This window comes from Dromiciops gliroides, chromosome 1, assembly GCF_019393635.1.
Source record: "Dromiciops gliroides isolate mDroGli1 chromosome 1, mDroGli1.pri, whole genome shotgun sequence".
Classification (NCBI taxonomy): Eukaryota; Metazoa; Chordata; class Mammalia; order Microbiotheria; family Microbiotheriidae; genus Dromiciops; species Dromiciops gliroides.
Genome location: NC_057861.1, coordinates 101,895,038 through 101,921,920, shown reverse-complemented (window position 1 = coordinate 101,921,920; position 26,883 = coordinate 101,895,038). Strand labels below are relative to the sequence as shown.

The following is a 26,883-nucleotide window of genomic DNA, read 5'->3' as shown; positions in this document are numbered from 1 at the left end:
ACTTGAAACTTATTAGCTGTGTGACCCTGGGCAAGTTACTTAACCCCCATTGCCCTGCCAAAAAAAATTGGTATGTATGATGAATATGAAGAAACATGGAAAGATCTATCAGAACTTATGCAGAGTAAAGTAAGCAGACAAGGAAATAATAGCTACAGTAACTACAACAATGGAGGTGGAAAGAATAACTACACACTAAAAAGTCAAAAGTAAATGTAACAAGATAACAAAGATTAAGTAGGGCTAAGAAAGATATGAAGGGTCAGTTAGGTGGCACAGTGGATAAAGCATTTATTCAGCAGGGACAAGAAAATTATTTCCTCTTAAGAGAGATTTGGTTCCATCCCCAAAATGGGAGGAGTTGAAGAGAACTGCAGATTGGATCTCTTACCCTGAAAGTTTAATAATCCTGTTGGGCAAATGTGGGGAGTCTTGGTGAGGGAAGGAAGATGGGAGCCTGGAGGCTAGAGATAGAGGGGAGATATTCTCATCTTTTAAAACAGCTTATGCTATGGGTTAGGGATATTTAAAATAGCTATCATGATGATGAAAGAAACAGAAGTTATCAATAAAAATTATTTCAAAATAAATTACATAACAAATTTTTAAAAATAACTAATGGTAAAGTTTACTCCAATACCCATTCTCCTCCAACACTTCTCCACTCCAATCTCTCCTGCTAGTGGAAGCTTCCTACTTCCCCCTTTATGAAAAAGACATTAATGTGCAGAACAGTTATAACTTATCCACAACCCAGGCACCTGTGACAACTGCACAGATACCATTTGGGAAATTTCCCCTTCTCATACTTCTCTGTCTCCAAGATGTCCTGCCTTAGGTAGTCCTCAGAAAGTGAGTGCTGTGCTCTAGGGAAGTGACTGGAAGAGCCCTGCCCCCTTTTTCATTGTGGGAGGGACAGAATGAGTTACACAGAATGAGCCAGTAGAGATGCATTTTAAATCTTATTTATCTTTCACCTAAAACCCACTCTTCTGGCTGAATGCCTTGTTGAGCCCACTACCATCCTCCCCAGTCAACAAAATTTGCAATCTTGGTTTCATTCTAGGCTCCTCGCTTTCACTCAACCCACATGTTTAAGCAGTTGCAAATTGTGATGTTTTTGTTTGCACAATATCCTTTACTTGGTCCCCTTCTCTCCACTCATGTAACCACCACCCTTGGTTGTGCCCTTACCACTTCTCACATGAAAACCTTCTAATTGATTCTCTCCCTCAAGTGTCTCCCACTCTAACCCATCCTCTATATACCTGCCCAATTGATTTTCCTAAACAGTAAGTCTGACTGTGTCACCTCCCTTCCTAATGAAACTACAGCAGCTTCCTATTGAATCTAGGATCAAATGAAAATTCCTTTCTTTGGCATTTAAAGACCCAATCTATCTTTTTTTGCATGATTATACAGGTTGTAGTGTCCCAAAAGTCTCAATACAGTTTAAATCTTTAATAATGTCAGGAATATAATGCCTCAAGTTTACCAAAAATAATTTTAAAGGTTAATTATTTAAATGTGGAAAGTATTGATACATTTCTTATTAAAATTCAACATAACCAGAGTTCTTGTGCTGTGCATCTCTTTCATAGATTTTGAAACTATAAAAAATCTATTAAGCAGAGCCATATATTTTTTTTAATGGAATTGAGAGAGAGAGAGGGAGAGAAGGGGGGGAGACAGAGAAAGAGAGAGAGGAAAGGAGGGGGAGAGAGAGAGAGACGGGGGGGGGGGGAGAGATAAAAGCTTTATCTTGCATTGAAATCTGAGACAATGCATTTTCACTTGTTTTTGCACTGCGTACAGTGATTATTTTGTTTTTGTTCAGTAACGTCTGACTCTTTACGATACCATTTTGGGCTTTTTTTTTTTTGGCAAAGATGCTGAAGTAGTTTGCCATTCCCTTCTTCAGTTTTTTTTTTTTTTTACAAATAGGAAACTGAGGCAAACAAGATTAAGTGACTTACCCAAGGGACACACAGTTAGTAAGTGCCTGAGGCCAGACTGAACTCAGGAAGAAGAGTCTTCCTGACTCCAGGCCTGGCTCTCTATCTATTGTGCCATCTAGCTGCCTGAGTGTTTATGTACACCGAGAAACATTGATAAACTGTTCATTGTTATGTCCTCTTCAATTATTGTACTATGTGTCCTTCAATTTTTAAAGTATCTTATTTAAAATTTACCTGCTTGACTAGCTATATTAAGCATGCTAACTGAATAATTATTAATGAATAGTTATTATTTTCATGTCTGCCTAACCCCCAGTACACACAGAAATTTTTTCAAAATAGTTAAGCATATTTAATCATTTTGCTCTCACTAAAAATATCATTCATTATATTGAAACTATTTCATACTATTAAAAATGAACATTTTATTTCATCTTTTTCTCATTTTTATTTCCTTTTGCATGTGATTTAGTGTGTACAGTAAGTACAGTAATATATGTATATAATTTATAAAGAAATATAAATATATTGTGGGTACATGTTCAAAATGCTTAACAGGTAGTTCATGATCATAAAAGTTTGGAGAGATCTGATCTAGAGCCTAGCTTCTTAAACTGTGGGTGGGTCACAACCCCATATGGAGTCCTGTAACTGAATGTGGGGGTTGAAAAAAAATTGGCAACAGTAAAAGATTATGTATATTTATTTTATATACCTATATACCCAGGGAAATGTAAAAATTTCTTGGGTGAAAAGGGGTCATGAGTGGAAAAAGTTTAAGAAGCCCTAAACTAAAGAACTCATACCATTTTAAGCAACATCTTCTAGAAACATCTGCCCTTTTTTATATATATAAAAAAATCATACCCCTCACATATACTGCTTTCATAAAGCCACTGGTGCAAATAATATTCATAGTTCTTATTTTATTCAAAAAATTAAGACTTTATTATATTTTATGTCAAAGAAATCTTCTACATAAATGAATATATGCAGATATTTATTGATTGGTGGAAGTATTTTCTTGTTTAGAACATAAAGAATCATATTAATATTCCTCATATGATAAGTAATGGTAAGTATGTTACTTATTTTTTGGCACAGATTCTAAAAATGTGGTGTCACCATTGAAATTTTTTTTCTGTAAAGGGTAGGACACTTTGCTATCCTTTCTTTGGCCACAACTTGGCAGAGTGAATAGAGTCCTGGGCCTGGAGTCAAGAAGACCTGAGTTTGAATCTTGTCTCAAAGACTAACTGTATGACCATAGACAAGTCACTTAAACTTACGCAGTCTCAGTTTCCTCCGACTGTAAAATTAGGCCACCTCCCAGGGTTGTTGTGAGGGTCAAAGGAAATAAAAAAGTGCTTAGCACAATGCCTGGCATATAGTAAGCACTTCATAAATATTTGTTTCCTTTGTTCCTTTCTTCATAGTCATTCACATACATCTGCTTTATTCCTCCCATGTCTCTATTCCACCCCACCCTGTCATCCCACCGTGCCCTCTATAACTACTACTTGTGTTGTAGGCAAATTGACTTTCATATTAGATATGTACCCTCCCCCTGAATATTGTATATAATTACTTTGTGATGCACATGTTGTTTCCCCAAATAAAATGTAAGCTCCTTGAGGTCAGGGACTCTTTTCACCTTTGTCTTTATATTCCCAGTGTCTAGTAAAATACTTGAAATACAGTAGGTACTTATTAGAAGCTTGGTGGGTTTAATTGAAGAAAGCATTCTGTAAAGTACTTTATATGTAGTATACTTTGTAAATATATCCTATCTTTATTACTATGCATATGTTTGGGGGGGGGCAATGAAAGTTAAATGACTTGCCCAGGGTCACACAGCTAGTGTCAAGTGTCTGAGGACAAATTTGAACTCAGGTCCTCCTAAATCCAGGGCCAGTGCTTTATCCACTGCACCACCTAGCTGCCCCTATACATATGATTTTACAGAATGCTTTCTCCAAGTTGATATACACACAAACCTTTATTCCTTTCTCTTCTCTTTCTATCCTCCTTTCCCTTTTCTTTGATTTCTGCTCTCCTTTTGTGCCTACCCCCAGGCCCTTTAATTCTTTTTCAAGAGGACTCACTAGGATTAAAATTCTCTTTCATAAGGCCTCGTCAAAATAAAATCTATTTTTCATTCTAAGTAACTTCTGTCCTGCTTCCAGGCTTAATATTACATATCTTCATAAGACATATAGCAGAGGCACTCATTGCATCAAAACTCTCTTTGTTATCCACTGTTGCTCTTGTTTATGAAGCATATGTGTATCTGTGGAGGGGAGGGGGTAGAGGTATGGATGTATGTTTCATTCAGTGCTGGCCATAGCCAATCTTCAGTCTTTTCCCTTGGGTGGGGGCAGTGGTAAACCTACCAAGGGCAGATCACCAGAAACCTTTCTTTATGGTAGTTGGCCTCAAGTTACTTCAGCAAATAAATTCTTCCATTGATGGATGGATGGGTGGCTGGATGAATAGATGGATGAATGGACATTAGATCAGGGAAAGCATTCTCTTTCAATAAATCCATTTATAAAGCAAATACTTAATCTCATTTGTTTGGATTCCATGGATTGATAGTAGCCATAGGTATGTAACTGATCTGGGTGTAGGCTTGTTTTTAAATATTGAATGTGAAGACCAGGACTGGGGCAAGGGCCGAGCATGAAGCTGGAGGAGGCTGATTGGCTGCAGCAGTGAGGAGGCCCAAGAAGGCCTTACGGGACTCGGGGCTGTGCACTAAGCAGCGGGGAGCTGGCACAGCCATGAGTGGCTTTTTCTCAACTATTTTTTCCAGTCTGTTTGGAGGACAAAGGTCAATAATGAATTTCTTGTTTGTCCTTCATTCTCAAAGATGACCATGATATCGGGGTGATGTCATGATTAGCAGTGAATTAGATGTAAGTGAGGGAAAGCTGTGCAAGGTCACCAATCTCACTCTCATCTGGGTCCAGTGGCAAAATATATATGGGGATGACTGTAGATGTCCCTGAGGCAATTGAGGGTTAAGTGACTTGCCCAAGGTCATACAACTGGTAAGTGTCTGAGGTGAGATTTGAACTCAGATCCTCTGAACTTCAGGGCCAGTGCTCTATCCACTCTACCACCTAGCTGGCCAATAATAAGCTACATCATAAGGGACAAAGATTCCTGTAATGGGGCAATAACTTCTCTATCACCTGCAGGAATTAGTTTTTCTAAGAGTTAAGCACAAAGAGGGGGTGCTAAAAAGGAGGCAGGGGACAAAATCTTCAAGGCAATAACAGAAACTATTTAGAAGAGAGAGCCCAAAATATGTAGCTCAAAAATTTTAATTTAATGAGGAAAACAGAGAAAAAAGGAGGTTCTCTTTCATTATTATGTTTTCACTCCTCTGAATTCCTTCCAGTTTAGCAATTTCCTTCTTAAATTGTAGTGCCCAGAATGTGATGTAGTGCCCAAGACATGATCTGACTAAGGCAGATGACAATTTCCCTCTCTATAAAATGGGGAAAATAATTCTCGTGCTACTCACCATCATTTTTTATCTTAAGTAGCCTCAAACTGCTATGCTTTTTTCTACTTCTTGTGTCTGCTTTTGAAATAGTTTCTCACTCTAGACACCAACTAAATAAAACTGTGAGTACATCTACCCCTAGGAGGCATCCTCATCTAATTATGCTCTTTTCTGGCCTGGGAAATCATATGACCAAGTCTATTAAACTCTAATCTGAAATTTCAGGAAGGCTAAGATAACCAAAGTTCAAAAATATCAACCCTCTGAAACTGAACCTAACAAAATTCAACATAAAATGTATGATGATAGTTATCTAAGAAAACCTTCCCAAAGAGTCAGCTTGCCCCCTTGACATGGCTTGTAAATACCTTGCTAATGAGACCAGGATCTCTCTGTCAGTCTGATTAAGCAGAAACCAATCTAAAATTCAAATAATGTATAAAAAGCTAAAATCTAATTTCTTGCAATCTCTCCACCAAGAAATAACACTGGCATAGTAGAAGCTTAGGGGGTCATGGACTTCAGAAAGAGGAGAAAGTTGAAAAGTTAAAATTCACCCTAGCATTGCTCAAGGGAGATTGTTCTCTTATTCTAATGACAAATACCAATTCTCTTCAACCATTCTGTCAACTAACATGTGTTAAACACCTACACTATACTGTCCTAAGTGCTAAGGAAGATGCAGGGAATAAAATCTGTCTATGCTCCCAGAAAACATAGTCTAGAAAGGAAGAATAAGATAAAAAAATCTAAATAATGCCTCTTTATTATTTAATATCCCTTTTTTCATTTATGACTATGCTCATATTTGGAGGTTATATCACCTTAGGCTATATGTTGAGCTTCATTGCTCTTCTGAACACATTCCATTTCCTCCTAGATTTTCTGGTGGATGCAAAATAATCTTGTGCATTCAAATTTCCTTTCCTTTTTATTTGAAGTTTTTTTTCCTTATCAATTTCAGAATTTGTAATTTCTCAATGGAATTGTTAAATTTAACTACTAAATGTGCTAGAGTTGGCAGCCTCAGTTTTTTTTTCTAGATGTGATCTATGGGTTCTTTCTATTGACACTTTCTTCTATAATCAAAAGTTCTAGGTATTTTTCTTGTATAATTTCTTTCATTTTGGTGTTAAGGTGTTTTATTTTACTTGCCATGTTCTTCTGGGAAAACTACAATTCTTAAGTTTTTTCTCTGTATCCTATCTTCAAAATTATCATGGGTTTGTTTGTTTTTTCCTTACAACTTACAGGATGATTTCTCTTAATGTAATTACTACTTACTTCTCTTCTTGTTCATTTCCATATATGTGCATTCCCAATTACTTGTCCTATCTTTTGTTTCTTTGGTGAGGCTTGTCATTGAATATTGAAGTTCCTTCCAGTCTGTCAATTATTTTTACTGGGCATGTCATGAATTCTGCTCTGATGATTTTTATTCCTCTTTTAAACTCATTCAGCAACATCCTGTTGTAGATCCATGTTCTCTTCAAAATCCACAGGGTCCTCTGCCTCATCGTGTACTTGAAATCTTTGACTATATCTAAAAGCCTTATTTTCCTGTGATATTAAAATCTTACATGTTAGTTTATCAGATAATGCTCAAAGTCTTTGAGTTTTCTTCCTCCTAAGATCTGTTTACTCAAGAGGTTGAAATATCTAATAGTTAGTGATGAAGGACTGGAGCTCAGAAGAAAGACAAGGACTAGCTCTTGGAAGAGATCAAAACGTTAGATCTTGAAGTTGAAGGGGACTGGAAATGAAAATTGTTCCGCAACTATACCCGCATCAGAGAAGTTGACTATTAACTAGAAATGAAGCTTAATCCCTGGCCCAGAGTTCTTAAAGACATGGACCTTAAGATAGAATATGTAGAACTGAGGTAAATTATAAAATGCCTATTGCACAGTACTCCAAATTGCTTCAAATTTATGTTAATGTTTTAACCTCAATAGTAGTTATGATGCTATTTCTTGTTGTAAGCTTTTGTTAATGTGCTTGTGATCCTTTTGTGTTTAACATTTCTCTTATGCAGAGGAAATACTTGCTCAATACTTAATTTACATTGTATATCTCATACCTTTCTACTCTTGCCTTTGGAGATTGTCTAAAAACCTTTGCCAAATCTAAACTTTAAGCCAAAATCTAAGCTTTAAGTAATTAAGTGGAAGGTGTTAAGAACCAAAGAATGGGAGAAAACAAAGCCTGATTTCTCCTTTTAGAAAACTAAGTTCCTCCAGGACTGAACCTAGTCTACACACAAGTGGGTCCAAGAGTTGAGAAGGACCCCTTAACAGAGAGGAAGAAAAAAAGTACTATTGCCCAGAAGTAATAATTGGTGTTAGATTTATAGATGTATCTGTTCTCTTCCCTAATGGAATGTAAGTTCCTTGAGAAACATGATTCTTTCATCCTTTACATTTGTAACCCCAATCCCTGGCATGATGCATCCCACATAGTAGGCACTTGCCATGTAGCACAAGTGTAGCTATAAAACACTCTCCCCACAAATCTGCACTACACACTCCCACAGTGTCAATAGAAAGCATCAGCAGCACATATTTATAGTACTTCATAATGAAGTATACACACATGGAGAACATGTAGCCAAAATTTCCAACTCCGGGCCTCCAAGGATTTTTCATTTATCATGATGTCTTTACACTCAGAATAGTTTCTGTGAGGTTACTATACACAGGGATTGACCCATGGGAAAAGTGATCTCTTGGTGTGGCACTTAAATCTCCTAGCCCAGAATCAATTTCCCTTAGTTACCTTCTCCCAGTCTACTCTCTCTTTTTAAATTTTTTATTTTCACTTAATAGTATTTTTCTAATTACATGTAAAGATTGTTTTCAACATTCATTTTTAGAAGATTTTGAGTTCCAAATTTTTCTCCCTCCCCAAGACAACAAATAATCTAATATATTTCCACATTAGTCATGTTGTGAAAGAAGAATCAGAACAAAAGGAAAAAACCATGAGAAAGAAAAAAAAAGTGAAAATAGTATGCCTTGATCTGCATTCAGATTCCATAGTTCTTTCTCTGGATGTGGAGAGTATTTTCCATCATGAGTCTTTTGGAATTGTCTTGGATCATTGTATTGCTGAGAAGAGCTAAGTATATTATAGTTGATCATTGCACAATGTTTCTATTATTCTGTATAATGTTCTCCTGGTTCTGCTCACTTTACTCAGCAGGGGTTCATGTAAATCTTTCCAGGTTTTTCTGAAATCTGCCTGTTCATCATTTCTTATAACACAATAGTATTCTCTTACTATACTCATATACTACAACTTGTTCAGCCATTCCCAAATTGATGGGCATCCCCATAATTTCCAATTCTTTGCTACAACAAAAAGAACTGCTATAAATATTTTGTACATGTGGGTACATTTCCCTTTTTTATGATCTCTTTGGAATACAACTGGATCAAAGAGTATGCATAGTTTTATAGTCCTTTGGGAATATTCCAAATTGCTCTCAAGAATGGTTGGATAAGTTCAGAATTCCACCAACAATGCATTAAAGTTCCAATTTTTCCACATCTTCTCCAACATTTATCATTTTCTTTTTTTGGCATATTAGCCTATCTGATACCTGTGAGGTGGTACCTCAGAGTTGTTTTAATTTGCATTTCTCTAATCAATAGTGATTTAGAACATTTTTTCATATGGCAATAGATAGCTTTGATTTCTTCATCAGAAAACTGCTGTTCATATCCTTTAACTGTTTCTCAATTTGGGCAAGACTTGTATTCTTGTAAATTTGACTCAGTTCTCAATATAGTTGAAAAATGAGGCCTTTATCAGAAGCACTGCCTATAAAAATTGTTTCCCAGCTTTTTGTTTTCCTTCTAATCTTGGTTGCATTGGTTTTGTTTGTGCAAAACCTTTTTAATTAAATGTAATCAGAATTCTCCATTTTGCATTTCATAATATTCTCAATCTCTTGTTTGGTCATAAATTCTTCCCTTCTCCATAAATCTGACTGGTAAACTATTCCTTCATCTCCTAATTTTCCCATGGTATCTATCACCCTTTATGTCTAAATCATGTACCCATTTTGACCTTATTTTAGTATATGGTGTGAGATGTTGATCCCAGCAGTTTTCATCAAATAGTGAGTTCTGATCCCAGAAGCTGGAGTCTTTGGTTCCACTCTACTCTCTAGTCAAAGGTATGACACTGCAGACAGTTGTAGGTCTGGAATTATCAGGGCTGAAGTCTGTGTTCCTTGTCAGTCCCTGAATGATAAATAACTTATAGACATTCATTTAGTTGCTCTGGTGTTGTCTTTCCTGTTGACTGTGTTTGCTAATCTAGTGTTAGGTTCCCTGGGTGAAAGTTTGCCATTGTTTTTCAGTCTTTTAAGTCATGTCCTACCCTTCATGACCCCATTTGGGGTTTTTTTGGCAAAGACACTGCAGTGGCTTGTCATTTCCTTCTCCAGATCATTTTACAGATGAAGAACTGAGATAAATAGGGTTAAGTGACTTGTTCAGGGTCACCCAGCTAGTAAGTGTCTGAGGCCAAATTTGAACTCATGAAGATGAGTTTTACTGATTCCAGGCCCAGCACTCTTTCCACTGCACCACCCAGCTGCTCTAAGATATGGTGATTATCTAGTACATTTCTCAAAACTTCATCTCTGCATGGTAGGCCATAATCAGAAAATGGTCATCCTTCCAGTAGTCACCAAAAAGCTCTGGGATTAGAGTTCCATATTTCTTTTTAAACACTAAGGCTCTTCTGATGTTCCATGCAAATGAGTAGATGGGAAAAACAAAGAAACAATATTTTCCCTGGTAGCTGTCATTGTGGGCAAGGGAAATTGGGAGGTCCAGAGGAGGCAAGAGCTATGTTTCTGGCTGCTACAACACCAAGTGGGTGGAGGAAAGACTAGCTTATAGACATCTGGTACTCTAAAGAAGGAGTTTCTGGAAGATGAGAAGGGGAAAGAGAAGAGGGAAAAAGGGAGGAGGGGTTACCGAATCCATCCTACTACTACCCCAACTGACTCTTCATTATCCTGACCTCCCAGGACTTTCAGCCCAATGGCCAAGTAGAGAAAGGCAGGGGGCATATCTCTCAGATGATAGGAGTCTATTCAGACTTATAGTGGGGGTACTGGGAAAGGGACCAAGTCCATAAAGGCACCGCTTGATCTTAGAAGCCATATTACTATTGTCTCCTGTGCTCAAGTAGAGGAAGTAACTATTATTCAGCTGGGAGGGGGGCATTCAAGGAAGAGCTACTCTGGGGAAGAAGTTGCTAGTTCATAAAGAGGTGAAGAACCTTCTTTTCTTTCCTATCCCTAAAACACTGGCAGATCCAACTGAAAACACAGTGACCATGGATCTGACAAATAGGTGGAGCCGTGACTGGTGTGCTGGACCTGGAATCAGGAAGACCTGAGTTCAAATATGAACTCAGATACATGCTAGCTCTGTGAGCCTAGACACTTAACTTCTGTTTGCCTCAGTTTCCTTTTCTTCAAAAGGAGTATAATAATTGCACCTGCTTCTCAGAGTTCTTGTAGGATTGAATGAGATACTATTTATAAACCGTATTATATAAATGCTTATGGGGAAGGAAGGGAAAGTGTGGTGTTCCCTGTCAGGGCAATGAGACTGAAATCCCTGGGGGTACTAGAAGCCTAAACCATACCACATATTTAATGCAAAGCAATATGATATCCCATGGGATGAGTTAAAGGAATTAGCATAATCATAATGAACATGAAAGCTATTGGGTTGACTATTGTTCATAAGATAATGATAATACTACTTATATAGCACTTTAAAGTTTTCAAAGCACTTTATATACATTAATTTATTTGATTTTCTTTTTTGTTGTTGTTTTTGTTTTTTTGTTTTGGGGGCAATGAGGGTTAATTGACTGGTCCAAGGTCACACAGCTAGTAAGCGTCAAGTGTCTGAGGCCGGATTTGAACTCAGGTCCTCCTGAATCCAGGGCCAGAGCTTTATCCACTGCGCCACCTAGCTGCCCCTAGACATAGACTTTTAAATAGTAGCCACTAAGAATGAAGGGTTGGAGGTGGAAGAAGCTCTCCTCATAGACACAATGGCTAATAATAATAACAATAAATAACATTTATATAACATTTTAAATGTGTTACTTCATTTTATAGTAATTCTAATAGAAAACGAATAGATAATAACTCTCTTTTTTTCCATTCTAATAGCCACCATTTTTAAAGCAGCCAGGCTAGAATTAACAACTTCTTCAGTTGTGGAATAGAAGCATTTACCCACAATTCACACATTGTAGCACCCCACAATTTAAAAAATCTCATTCCTAGCAGAATGATTAGGTCAAACAACTCCCAGTCAGGATCAGTGTGCCAAGGGGAAACCCAGACTATATGGGGGAAGTGAAACTATTGCTGAATAACCAGGTGGTAGCAGGATTTAAGTGGGAGGGAGAAGATAACAACCCAACTGATTATTTTGCCAAGTCTCTGGGCAAAAGTTAAGGAGGCGAGTGTTGCCCAAAGCAATAACCTAGGAGCAGAAGACATTGAGAAGTACTGGACAGAAAGTATGGTTTCATCCACAAGAGGACTTCCCTAGAGATTAAGAGATGATCACAAGAGGAGCTGGTAACAAAGAAAAATGTATAGCACAAAGGATGGTGTTATAGCTTGTACCTGAGAGACAAACTTCAGGCAAGGTGTCCCTGGTCCCTAAATTTATTCCAAATTTGTCTCCGTCATTGTCATTACTATCACGGTCCCATGAAAAGCTTTGTGGATGACATGCAGGTATAGTAGCAACTGAGGAACTAAGACTCAGCTCATGAACATGGTATCCCTTCTGTAAGAGTACAATGCCGGGGAAAACTCGAATCTCGTTGGCCACGACACTGAGTGATTCATTTGCTGCGCTGCCCCTCTCGTCTCCTGTTCTTTCTCTGCAGTCATGCCCTGCTCCCCCCTGCGACCCCCGCAGCCGTCTCCCCCAGCAAGAGGCCTCGGCCTGAGCAGCACCTGGAGACCCCCGTGTGCCTCCGCTTCGCGCGCCTCTCCGAGCACGCCAAGGCCCCATCCAAGGGGTCGGCGCGGGCTGCGGGCCATGATCTCTACAATGCCTATGATTATACAATACCAGCCATGGAGAAAGCCGTTGTGAAAACAGACATTCAGATCTCTCTCCCTCCTGGGTGTTACAGTAGAGTTGCTCCACGTTCTGGCTTGGCTGCAAAACATTTCATAGATGTAGGAGCTGGTGTCATAGATGAAGATTACAGAGGAAATGTCGGTGTCGTTCTATTTAACTTTGGCAAAGAAACATTCGAAGTGAAGAAAGGTGATTGGATTGCACAGCTGATTTGTGAACGGGTTTTTTATCCAGAACTTGAAGAAGTCCAAGGCCTAGATGACACTGAACGTGGATCAGGAGGTTTTGGTTCTACTGGTCAGAACTAAAATTATATAAGAATAGATGTAGCCGCTTTCCCCCTAAAACGGTTAATAAAATGATTTTCTGCTTTAAAAAAAAGAGTACAATGCCATTTTCAAAATGACGAGTGTAACTGACTATAATCCAAAGATGTGTTTCTTATACCAAAGTAAGGACCCAGTGCTATAACTGGAACCAGATTAAAATAGTGGGCTGACCATGAGATGGATACTCCCTGCCATCTCCAAGAGATGGATGACAGTGCACTTTGACCAATGGTTTTGCCACTGCCTCCCTCCCAAACCAAGATCCCATTGTTATACATTGGTCTAAAATGAGGAAGTACCCCAAGTGTGGTGAACATAAAAAAGAATTTAAGTAGATGAGAAGAAAACAAGGCTGAAATATGGAAAAGTCCAAAAAACAAGGTTATAAAAGAGGGGCAAGGGAGATTTTAGAGACATGCAATATCGACCTTATTTTGACAATTGCCCAAGGAACCCCTGGCATTATTATGGCATCTAGAATTAGGGAATATAATTGCCCCCTCTGACCTATGGAGATCCTCATCATTCACTTGTGCTGCTCTTATCAGGACCTAGAGCCAGTTTTTCTGTAAGAGACTGAGTAAAACAGAGAACCCTGCCCACGGACTGACTGCAGCTGTTATTGTGTCCAGTTTTATATATGTATCCTTGATTCCTGTATCCTTTGATGGTCCTCAGTAAAAGTAGCAGTATTGTTGTTTCTGAGTATGTTCATTTTAAACCAGATATCAAACCTGTAGCCCCGCAGGCCAACCTAATTTTTTCTAATCCCACAGTATATTTGCAGCATCTACGAAATAAGGCTTGAAAAATATTATCCCCACAAGACCTCTATGAAGCTTTTTACTCTACAAACCAATGCCTCCCTCGGATGCTCTCTTCCCCTGGAGTCCATAATATCGCTTTCTCCTGGCTCTCCTCCCACACAGCTGACTAACCTTTCCCAGTCTCTATTCCTTGATTATTAGTCTCCCACTCACTAAGAATGGGCATCCCACAAACCTCTGCCCTGGACTCTCTTTCCTCTCAATAACCTCTCTCTTATTATCAGCCCTTAGGGATTCAATAAACAATATTTTGTGGTGATACCCAAATGTATCCTGTTGATCAGTCATTTCAGACTATTCATGACTTGGCAAAGACATTGAAGTGGTTTGTCATTTCCTTCTCCAATCCATTTTACACATGAGGAAACTGAGGCAAACAGGGTAAGTGACTTGCCAAGGGTCACACAGCCAGTAAATGTCTGAGGCCTGATTTGAACTCAGGAAGTTGAGTCTTCCTGACTCCAGCACCAGCACTCTATCCATTGTACCACCCAGCAGCCCAGTAATAAGAATGCAGTACATCAGATCCACAATCCTCTGATTCTTGAGCCAGCACCCAAAACATTCAATGTTGCCAGTGCATCTATTACTTTAATATCCTTCTGATGTTATGTTCAGATGTTATATATCTTCTTCCTGCCCTGATGTGAGAGTAGTAGTTAAGACCAGGACTCCTACCCAGAAAATATGTGTGGAGAGGAACAAATCATTTTGGGGATTCTGCTGTTCAATTTTCATCTTTATTTCTTTTAACTTGTTGTCAAAAAATTAAATGTCATTGATATTTTATTTTTACTTCATAATCATTTCTTTTTAAAAAATTTTTTGGTGAGGCAATTGGGGTTAAGTGACTTGCCCAGGGTCACACAGCTAGTAAGTGTTAAGTGTCTGAGGCCAGATTTGAACTCAGGTCCTCCTGACTCCAGGGCCGGTGCTCTATCCACTGCGCCATCTAGCTGCCCCCATAATCATTTCTAAATATACCTGTCTCCCTCTCCTCTACCCAATGAGCTTTGCCTTATAAAGCAAAGATGTTTTTTTGAAATATTTGGCAAAGCTAGCTGATGTTTCAACCCTATCTGACAGTATATACAATGTTCCATACTCAAAGTTCTTTTCTCCATGTGTCCAGTCCCTTCATTGAAAGAAAGGAGGTACATTTTCTCATCTGGGGTATTTTCTTTGGGGCCATGTTTTAGAATTCATAGGATCATGGATTTAGAGTTGGAAAGGATCTTGGGGACCACTTCCCTCATTTTATAGATAAGGAACCTGAGAAACAGAGGGATTAAGTGATTTGCCCAGGGTCACACAGTTACTAAGTGTCTGAGGCAGGTTCTGAACTCAATCCTTTCTGCCTCCAAGTTCTTGTAATTATACATCTTTGAGTTTCAATTTAAGAACCTCTTAGATGAATGGCCTTGTCATCCACCCCATCATTGCACCTTAAGGACTTCTGGGACTATCCATCTGCTCTATAACTAAATTTCCTTTTAACCAGCACTTCAACTAATTAGAGTATGAGCTGCTAGAGATCAAAAACTGTCAAATTTTTTCCATTATAGCCTGGAGTTTACCACAGCGGTTGGTGCAAGTAACAGCTTAATAAATGCTTTTTCATTCTTTTGTTCATTTATTTCATTTTATTAAACTATCCATTTGCATTGTGTATATTCTTTTCTGGTTCTGCTTACTTCACTCAGCATCATTTCATATAAATCCTTAAAGTTTTCTCTTAATTCCATATATTCACTATTTCTTTAGCACAGTAATCTTTTTTAAAAAATAATAAACATTTTATTTAAAGTTTTGAATTCCAAATTCTCTCTCTGCCTTCCCCACCCCCCAGTGGTAAGCAGATATAGGTTATACATGTATAATTATGTAAAACATTACCATGTTGGTCATTTTGTATCAGAAAACTTGAATAAAAGAAAAAATGAAAGAAAGTAAAAATAGCATGCTTCAGTCTGTGTTCAATCAATATCAATTCTTTCTTTGGAGGTGGATAGTGTGTTTTCATCATTAGTCCCTTGGAATTGTTTTGTATCATTGTACTGCTGAGAATGGTTAAGCCATTTACAATTCTTCATCAAACAATATTGTTGTCATTGTGCACAACATTCTCCTGGTTCTAGCACAGTAATCTTCCATTATATTCCTGTACTTTCTTTACCCATTCCTCAATAATGGACTGTCTCCTTTATTTCCAGTTCTTTTCTCCCATAAAAAGTCTTTGTCTCTTTATTTCAAGTCAATGTATTTTACTTAGAACTACTTGTAAAACTGCTTAGTCTTTTGAGCAGGAAATTTAGCAGATTGCATTGAGCATTTAGATAAGTAAATTGGATCCAAATCAAGCTTTAAAAGCTTGAAAGTGGTTTGGGGTGCTACCTTGTGGGGCATCATTTGGGATGTCTATTCTTGGTTGTCCTTGCATGGCAGGGATCCACTGAAGAGCATTTGTCTTTTTATACTTATTTCCTTCTTTCATGCTTGCAATTGGACAGCAGGGTTTTCCAAAGTGACTTTTTTCAGGACAGACTAATTGCTTGTAATAACTATTGTGCTGTTCAAGTACCATTGTCTTTTGCTACTGTAGTTGAACATTGGATTAAATAGTACCACAGCTATTCAGTTATTGAGAAATTGTCACAAAAAGTGAGATTGGACCCTCATTTAGAACTTTTAGTTTTGGAGATAACCAGTGATGGTGATGGTGATGAATGCAGTGATGACAACAATCATAATAATATTCTGCAAGTCATGGAGCATACTGTGTCGACCAGTTTAGCATAGTGGATAAAGTGATGGACTTGGAATCAAGAAGACCTGAATTGAAATCCTACCTCAACACTTATAAATTGCGTGACCCTGAGCAAGTCACTTAACCTCTGTCAACCTCAGTTTTCCCATCTGTAAAATGAGAGTAATAAAAGCACCTACCTCATAGGACTGATGTGAGGATCAAATGAAATACTATATGCAAAATGGTTTGCAAATCTTAAAGCTCCTATACACACTATTTGTAATTATTAGCTGTGGACCCACTGGGCAAAAATAAAGTACAAGATAAGGCATACAAGACATTGTGCTGAAGATACAAAAACATTCTATCGGTCTCCTATATTTCTCCACCTCAGTTTTCACAGTTCCTGATCTGGACTCAGAGAATTGGCTTAGCAGTGATCCTTATTAGTTTAGCATTGATTCGTCCCCTTTAGCCCACCCTGAAATATATCACAGTAATTGCACTATGTTAATTGTCCAAAATGGTAGTGTATTCCAGCATCCTAGAAGTGTTAACTATTGGAGAGACAGAGTGCAAATAGGTGTTACATCCTTTATTGTAGAGCCTAAGATGGTGATAATATTGAAACACTTGATGGTGAGAAAAGAATGAAATTCAGACAAAGTAAGAAGTTTACTGTTGGAAGCAGCAATATATCCAGAAGCTCATTATATGGAAGCTACATTTTCGTGTTTCACTACAGACTCCAGCGTTAGCTTCTTCTGATGCAAGGCAGCAAGAGCAGATTTGAGAAGCACCTTTCAAGTATGTGGGTTAGTGAATGTCTCAATAGTGAGTGACTACTAGCCTCCTCAATAATACCACATCTGAAGATTCTTGGGTCTAGAACTGGCAGATACTATTGGGAATTTCTGAACTATTGCATCATCCTCAAATCTCTCAATGATCTCTCATGGGTATATGGTTGAGAGATGAAAGCAGAAAGCAGAAAGAGACAATATGTCCAGAATCTTCTGCCTCTATTTAGAGAGCATTAGGAAAATTGGGAACGCTGGTTAAAAACTTAGTCAACTGCTTCATGCTCATGCCAGTGTTATCTTATGTCAATGAAATGACAGACCCTTCCTGAATATTTACTCATCATTGATACACAATGAACATTTGTATATGTGTATTTGAAAGGGTAAGTATGGGGGAGGAGCTAGCATGCCAGCCCCTTTAGTTAAGTAAGTAGGAAATAGCTATTGCCCATCTGCTTGGTAAATGAAGTTTTTAAACCTCTTCCCCCTGTTAAATGGTTTGATTTCACAATCTAGGTCTCAGTGCAAATAATGAATCTTAAGTAATTGTGTCAGTTGAATGCACACCTGATATTTCTCTTGGGTTAGAACCAATCGCCAGATTATATAACTTTATGTAATGTGAATTTGAATTTTTCTTGTTGTTTAGTTGTTTTTCAGTCATGTCCAACTCTTCATGACCCCAGTTGGGGTTTTCTTGACAGAGATACTGGAGTGGTTTGCCATTTCCTTCTCTAGCTCATTTTACAGATGAGGAAAATAAAGCCAACAGGATTAAGTGACTTTCCTGGGATCTCACAGCTAATACGTGTCTGAGGCCAGTTTAGAACTCAGGGAGATGAGTGTTCCTGACTGCGCCACTTGAATATATGTGACCATTTCACAGTATTTAGCATTCATACTAATCAGGACCTAGCTAAACACAACATCAAGCAGGAAAGTCTTAGTTATCTGGAAGCACTGAGCAGAGTACCCGGGGCACTTCAGAGTCAGCTAAATCTTCTGGTCATTGTCACTGCTGCCAGTGCTACATTGAGGCTTCTTTTCTTCTGCCACTGCCTCTGCATCTACCTAAAGGAACTTGAGTGATTCACCTGTCCTCCCTGGACTGCAGTTTCTTCATCTATAAAATGAGAAGGTTGAACAAAATGACCTCTGAGGTCCCAGACAGCTCAAGATCGATGAACCTATCATCCAGCTAAAACCACCGTTGTCTTCAGTATATTATGTGGCTCCCATCTCAACTAAAATCACCTCTACCCAAGCACCCAGAGACAGCCACTATTTCTCCAAGCCATCTTCAAGAAGCCTTCTCCATCTTCCTTGTGGTTCTTTCTTATTCTCTTTCCAATGACCCCTTGTTTAGTATCCCTATTCCACTGGTCTTCAGACCACAGAATTCTCAGTAACCAATCAACAGGCATTTGTTCAGAACCTACACTGTAGGGTTGGAAGCATGAAACACTCCCCAACTTGAGGAGTTTACAATCCAATGGAATTGAACTCTTCCACGCATGGCCAATAGAGGAATTTGTTTTGCTTGACTATGCATATTTGTTTAAAGAGTTTTGTTTTTCTTTTATTTTCCAGGAGGAGAAGGCAGGGAGAAAGAGGCAGAAAAAATGCACGCTTATTAATTGAAAAAATAAAAATGTAGGTTTTTTTTAAAAATGAAATGTAGTCTTCTTGTACTGCTGCTGCATTCTACACTGGCTCCATATATATTCTTTGTCCCTCACAAGAGATGGGAAAAGGGAAAAGTTTCAGAAAAGATTCCTGCACCTGTGTGATATAGTACTATAAGATATTCAATAAATACAGGAAAGAGAGCACTTGTAGGAGGGGGATAAATTGTTGCAAAATCAACACAAATGAGGGGGAGATACCATTACCTAATGGTTAATGATGCAGCGCTAAAGATTAAAAATCTTAGAATTAGCAGTTCATAGCTAGTAGGTGGAGCATATGAATCAGATAAGCTTTGCAGAGATACCAGCAGAAAAACACCAACACCTGACTTTTCTGCCATAATTCTTCCAGCAAAGCAAAGCTGTGGGAGCTAGAACATATTTAACCCTCCCATAAGACCTGGGCTCAACTATAGGCCTGATCTCCAGGCATACGTGCTTATCTTCCTACAAGTGGGCTGAAAATTGAATCTGAAATCCACTGGATGAATGTTGTGGGGAAGAAAAGAGAATTTTCACATCTGCCCAGTCTCCAGAGCAGTCACCTTTTTTTTTCATCAGGAAATCTAAGCCAGGAGGAGATTTCCATCGCTGATACATATAATTCCTGATCTTCTGCAGGATAAAAGCTCCCTCAGCCTGGTAAGTTGTAGTTGGGGCAGATTGTAAATTGAGGCTGGAGGGAGGGCCTAGGAGCATGGATAGAGACACTCAGGGAAAAGACTGTAAAATAAAGGTACTCCTCTCATTCTAGTGAATTACCCGGAGGACTGACACCTGTAAATTTCTCTACCCTTAATGCAGCTCCCCCGTCTCAAAACATAGTCTCCTTAGAGCAGGGGTTCGTAACCTGGGGTACATGGAATATTTCAGGGGGTCAGTCCATGAACTTGGTTGGGAAAAAGACATCTTCATTCTCACTAACCTTGTAACTGAAATGTAGCATTTCCTTTAATTATGGATTTTGGCAAGAAACATTATTTTGAGAAGGGAACCTTTTTTGTTTTCAGGGTTTTTTTTGTGGGGCAAGTGACTTGCCCAAGGTCACACAGCTAGTAAGTGTCAAGTATCTGAGGTCAGATTTGAACTCAGGTCCTCCTGAATCCAGGGCCAGTGCTTTATCCACTGCACCACCTAGCTGCCCCGAGAAGGGAACCTTAAACCAAACTGCCAAAGGGGTCCATGACAGAAAAAAAGTTAAGAATCTGTACCTTAGAAAGAAATAGTGACTCACATATTTATAGAGCTTTCCTGACAACAACCCTGTGAGGTAGGTGGCATTATTGTCCCTATTTTTACAGATTAGAAAACTGAGGGCTTGAGAGCTTAAGTGACTAGCCTATTATCAAATAGCTAATAAGTGTCTGAAGTAGATTCAGACCCAGGGCTCATTACTGAAAACCCAGCACGCTAAACTACTATACCTTGTCAGGCAGAACAGCCAAGTTTCTTCCCATCTTTTTTTCCTCTGGTCCCCATGCCCAGAGATGCTGACCCCCTCTTATGGGCCTCATTCATTCCCATTATCTGTCTTGATCATTCTATTTACACTTCCTTGTAGATGACTAATCTCAACTACCTTGTGGTATTTTCTTATTCAAGTCACACAGGGTATCACTTCTTTGTCCCAAGTTTTGGGCAGCATATGGGAATTAAATCATACACCACCTTCACTTTTGTATAAGTCTTCAGAGGGTCTAATAACAACAACAGCAACAACAAATATCACTTTTATCACACTTTAAAATTTGCAAAGTACTTTGTATTTGTTATCTCACTTTATCCTCACAATAATCCAGAGAGATAAATACGATTATTATGCCCATTTTATAGATGGCAAAACTAAAATTAAGAGAGACTAAGTGGTTTACTCAGGCTCACACAATTATTATGTACAGGATTCAAACTCAGGTCTTTTTGAGTCCAAATCCAGCATTCTCTCTACTATCACACCTAGCTGCTATTCTGGAACTGTAACAGCTACCAGGAGAGTGAGCATCCTTGCTTTATTCCTTTATTTATCAGGAAAGCTTCTAGTATATCCCCATTGTATATAATATATATATATATTAGATATAGCAATATATGTATAATATATATAATATATACTAGATAAACTCACATAATACTTGCTTTTGGGTTTTTTTACATCTATTACACTGGCTAGAAGTTTCATGGTTAAGGATCATGCCATGCATGAATTGCTTGAAGGAACTGGAACGGGGTAGCTGAAAGGAAATAATTTTTAGAGAAGCCATGAGATCCGTCTTCAAGCATTTGAAGGGTGACCATATGTGGACATTCTTAGAGGAAAGGACTCAAACTGGTAGTTGGAAGCTGCAAATGGGACTTGCTTCTTCCTTCTCCATTCCAACAACTGACACAATGAAATATTCCTAGAGGTTTAAAAGACACACTTCTGGGTTAAGCCCTGGGAAAGGCTCATTATTTCCTGAAGTGTATCATTCTTTTTTATGTCTGCCAGGCTCTCCCTGTTGGAGAGAAACTTCAATGGGAGGGTGAGAGAAAGAGATGGGAGAGAAAAAAGACTGACCCTTTTTCTTCCCTTTCTCCCCTAAAGAACATGCCTTCCATGTTTAAGACAATGGCCAAGTCGCTTGTAAGAGAGGTGGGCAAAAAGGATCTGAATCCAGTCAGCAGCCTGAGCAGCTCCCCCCGATTCCGGCCTTTCTGTCTGTTGAGGAAAAAGCGTAAGAAGCACAAGTGTTGGAGCAAAAAATTCACTTGCACTGAATTCTCCCTCATGGATATTCTGGAACCGAACTCACCGGTCCCAGGTATGGTCTGCCTAGAACATGGAGCGAAAAGGACATGAATAGATAACAGGGAAAGATACAGGTATTCCTGGCAGCACACATAAGAGGCTCTGTACCGACTTACATCAAGAGTTTGCCTCCTTATTTACTTGGTAAAGTGCCATGTGGATAATCACAACCATGTCTTGGCTGAATTGGGGACAAATTGATTGTCCATAAGCAAACCATGGAGATTAGAGGTCTCTTAGGGGCCAGACATGTTGGTGCCAACAGCTGTCCTCCAGTTTCTTGAAGGAAACCTTTAGAAAGGTGAAAACTCAGAATTGGAAGAGTGGATGGGAGAAGCTCTGATGTGACAGGAGCTTTCCCTTAACACACCAGGTTACATAAGTCCCCGCATATATACCTGTCACCTCAGCCTATCAATGGTCCAGGTACTTCCTTCTCTTCTATTTACTGCTATAGAGGTGATTGCCAGTTCTGATACACCCAACCCCAATCTGTCCTGAACTCCATTTGCAATTGACTACTGGAACCCTCCGCCTGGATGACCTGCTGGCATCTCAAACTCAACATATCTGAAACTAAAGCTCTAATTTTCCCCATTATGCTCAAACTTTATCTTCTCCCAGGCTTTTCTGCTTCTATGGGTGTCACCACCATTCTAACATTTGACCCAACTTGTAACTTAGAGTTATCTTTGACTCTTCCTTCTTTTCTTCTTTCTTTCTTTCTTTCCTTCCCTCCGTCCCACCCTCATCCCCTTTCCTTCTTTCCTTTTTTCTTCCTTCTCACTATCCCCCACTCCCAATTAATTTAGATACCTTGTTAATTATACTTTCATTATATCTTTCATACTGGACCTCCCTCTAATTCCATTACAACTACAATAGATATCTTGATGTGGTGAGAGCCTAATATAGTAAGAAACCATCTGATTTAGTAGAAAGGACTATGAATCTTGAATGAGAGGACCAAGGTTTGAATCCAAACCTTAATCCTTGCAAATTGTGTCACTTTTTTGAACCCTGTGTTACTTTTGGCAAGTTACTGTTTCTGGGCCTCAATATCCTCATGAATATAACAAGGAGATTTTTTCATTATACATAATGATGGCATTTTGTTTTAAATAGATATTATTTATAATATTAAGGAAAATTACACTTATTCTTATATTTTCTAGCGCTTTGTTTCACAGAAATGGGTGTACTTTGTTTAAAAGCTATTTTTTTTGCATTTATTGACATATATTATCTGAGCCATTCAGGCAGAAAAGAGGGAGTGAATTGTTCCTGTGAAATCTTTTGTTTGTCTCTCAGTACCAGTTCAATAGTCAATCAAAAAGATTCCTCTTCACGATGAGTTAAGTGGACCAGAAATAGAATATCTGAACATTCTCTGAATCAGGGAGCAGGACCCTTCCCTTACATATGATCATGTTCTTCTGGAAGCAGGTTTCCCAATAGGCTCTTCAACATGGGTTCACAGTTGGTAGAACAAGACATGCACAAGTAGGATATGGAGGCTCCATTGGCCAACCCCTTTTACATTAATTTATTTTCTTTTATTCTGAGTTTAACAAACACAAAAGGAAGGCGTCTATATATATTAGAACAGGGGGGGAAAGAGTGTACATAAATCTGTTAATCTCTATTACATAAAGTTACTTTTCTTTTATATATTAAATATTGTCTTTTTTAAAGTTTAGTTTTTAAAAAGTCATCAACCAATGGGAACTTATCACTGAAGGAGTAGACTATGTTTCAGAAATGTGGTTAAAAACTCTGACCCTGGAGTGAGCCTTCAAACAATTTTAATAAATAAAGTCACAACATTTTCTAAAACTTTGTGTTCCAAATTCTCCTCCTCCCTCCCTCCCCACCCCTCTTAAGAACTCAAGAAATTCAATATAAGTTATACATGTGTAGTCATGCAAAACATTTCCACATTAGTCAAGTTGAATATTTTCTAAATCATAGGCAGAACCTGCAAGAACTTGACAAGAACAGCCTTGCAAAGAGCCAGCTGCTCACCTGTTCAAGCAAATAATAGGGAATTGATGGTAACATCTGGGGTCCTTATCTGACTGGTCCTCCCTCCTCTATCTGATGCTGGAGAGGAAGCCAAAAAAACAAAATTAGGTATCTTGGCTCTTTGCATGGTGGGTGCACATGACTCAGTCTGAATAATTATGTATTCAGGGGTTGTCTACATCACTGGCATTAGAGATATGATATACATCTGTACTATGTATTTAAATAGTATAATGGTGATTGGAGCATATGGAAGAAGAAGAAGAAGAAGAAGAAGAAGAAGAAGAAGAAGAAGGAGAAGAAGGAGAAGAAGGAGAAGAAGGAGGAGGAGGAGGAGGAGGAGGAGGAGGAGGAGGAGGAGGAGGAGGAGGAGGAGGAGGAGGAGGAGAAGGAGAAGGAGGAGAAGGAGAAGGAGGAGGAGAAGGAGGAGAAGGAGAAGGAGGAGAAGGAGAAGGAGGAGAAGGAGAAGGAGAAGGAGGAGAACAAGAACAAGAAAAGAGGAAGAGGAGAAAGAGAAGAAACACTATGTGTTTTAATGAGTTACTCTAAATAGGATTGCCTGTTTCTAGCTACATAGGGCAGTGTCTCCAGGCAGCAGGATTTCAGGACATCAGAAGTCCAAAATTAGTTGCCAGTTTAGAGTTAGCTGCTAACTCAGGGGCTGTTGTAGACTGGGTTGCTGGAATGAGACAGCACAGATATTATATATGCAGTCTATGATCTTTTTTTTTTTTTTTTGCATCATGGTCCTCAGATAGTCCAATTATTCTTATGTTGTCCCACCTAGATTTATTTTCCAGGTCTGTTTTTTTTTTGAAGAGGTATTTTATGTTTTCTTCTACTTTTATATTTTTTTTCTTCTGCTTTAATTTTTCCTGTTGTCTCATTGAGTCATTAGCTTCCATCTGCTCAATTCTGATTCTTAGGGAATTATTTTCCCCAGTCAGCTTTTGTACCTCCTTTTCCATTTGTCCAATTGTATTTAGAAGGCATTATTTTCTTTTTCAAAGCTATTGACTTTCTCTTGCATAACTCTCATTTCTTTTCCCAATTTTTCTTCTACCTCTCTTATTTGGTTTATAAACTCCTTTTTGAGCTCTTTCAGCAGGGCCTCTTGGTCTTGAGACCAAGTCTTCTTCCCCTTTATGGTTTCACCTGTAGGAGTTTTATCACTGTTGTCTTCCTCAGAGTTTATGTTTTGATCCTTCCTGTCACCATAGGAACTGTCAATGGTGAGGGTTCTTTATTCTTTCTTATTCATATTTTTATTTTATCCTCATTTGTGCCTTTTAAGGTTCTGCTCCTGGGGTACAGCATGCACTGTCCGGAGCTTCTTTTGATGTGGTTTGGGCTTGCAGATTGCCTTCTGTGTTGGGATTGGAGACCTCGTAACTGTCCTCCTCTGCCACTAGCTAGCTGTGCTTGTACTGTATTTTTCTCAGATATTGATCTGTCATATAGGCAGACCCCTTTTCTTTTGACTTTTTTTGTAATTTCCCTTGAGGTTCCTGACTATATTAATTATTATTCTATCTCTATAAAGTTCTATCATTTGGTAGTTTGCTTAGTATGTTGTAAAAAAGTAATTTAGGTAGTACAATAATTTTTATTATATTGGCATGACCTATCCAATGAAAATCAACATTTCTCCAATTATTTATACCCATATTTATTTCTGTAAACAGTATTTTGTAGTTATATTCACATAGTACCTTTGTATGTCTTAGTAAATAGAATATCAATTTTTTTCATTCTATATTTATTTTGAATGTAATTTCTTTTTTATCTCTTCCTGCTGGATTTTTCTTTTTGGAAGTATATAAAATGTGACTAGTTATATATATTTGTTTTATATCCTTCAACTTTGCAGAACTTATTGTTTAAACTGCTTTTGGTTGAATCTTCTTGGGTACTCTAGATGGACCATCATCTATAAACCAAACAGAATTTCGTATCCTCTTTGCTGGTGCTTCTTCCTTCAATTTGTTTTTCTTCTCTTATTGCTATAGCTAGCATTTCTTTTTTAAGTATTTTTGTTTTATTTTTCTAATTACATGTAAAGACAGTTTTCAACATTCATTTTTGTAAGATTTTGAGTTCCAAATTTTTCTCCCTCCCTCCCCTCCCAACCCTCAAAGCCAGCAAACAAGCTGATAAAGGTTATACATTACAATCCTGTTAAATATATTTCCACATTAGTCATGTTGTGAGAGAGAATCAGAACGAAAGGGAAAAAACGGAAGAAAGAAGAAACAACAACAAAAACTGAAAATAGTATGCTTCAATCTGCAGCAAGACTCCATAATTCTTTTTCTGGATATGTAGAGCATTTTCCACCATGAGTCTTTTGGAATTGTCTTGGATCATTGTATTCCTGAGAAGAGTTAAGTCTATTACAGTTGATCATCACATAATGTTTCTGTTATTGTGTACAATGTTCTCTTGGTTCTGCTTGCTTCACTCAGCATTAGTTCATGTAAGTCTTTCCAGGTTTTTCTGAAATCTGCCTGCTCATCATTTCTTATAGCCTAATAGTATTCCATTACATTCATATACCCCAACTTGTTTAGCCATTCCCCAATTAATGGGTATCCTCTCAATTTCCAAATCTTTGCCAGCACAAAAAGAGCAGTATAGCTAGTATTTCTAGCAGGGTAACTAGTAGCACAATGGATAGAGTGCCAGGCCTGAAGTCAAGAAGACTAATCCTCAAATCTGGCCTCAGACACTTCCAGCTGTGTGACCTTGGGCAGGTTACTTAACCCTGTTTGCCTCAAGTTTCCTCATCTGTAAAATGGACTGGAGAAGGAAATGGCAAACCTCTCTAATATCTTTGCCAAGAAAACACCAAATAAGGTCAAAAAGAGTAAGACATGAAACAACTGAACAGCAACAACAAAGTACTTTCAGCAATATGTTAAGTAAAATGATTTTAGATAACAGACATCCTTGTTAGACTGCTGATCTTATTGGGAAGTTCTTCTTTGCCTTAGATAGATGTTACTTACAATATTAAAGAATGCTAGGGGTTTTTAAATTTTAAACTTTTTTTGCAGGGCAATG

General features: G+C 38.3%; 1 protein-coding gene across 1 annotated transcript; it reads left to right on the top strand.

The window, feature by feature from the left end:
* The first annotated feature begins 12,324 nt into the window (after positions 1-12,324).
* Positions 12,325-12,922, top strand: LOC122746213 (deoxyuridine 5'-triphosphate nucleotidohydrolase, mitochondrial-like). Its single transcript, XM_043991689.1, has 2 exons — positions 12,325-12,347; positions 12,415-12,922. The coding sequence occupies exons 1-2, from the start codon at positions 12,325-12,327 to the stop codon at positions 12,920-12,922; spliced, it is 531 nt and encodes a 176-aa protein (XP_043847624.1).
* Positions 12,923-26,883: the final 13,961 nt, after the last annotated feature.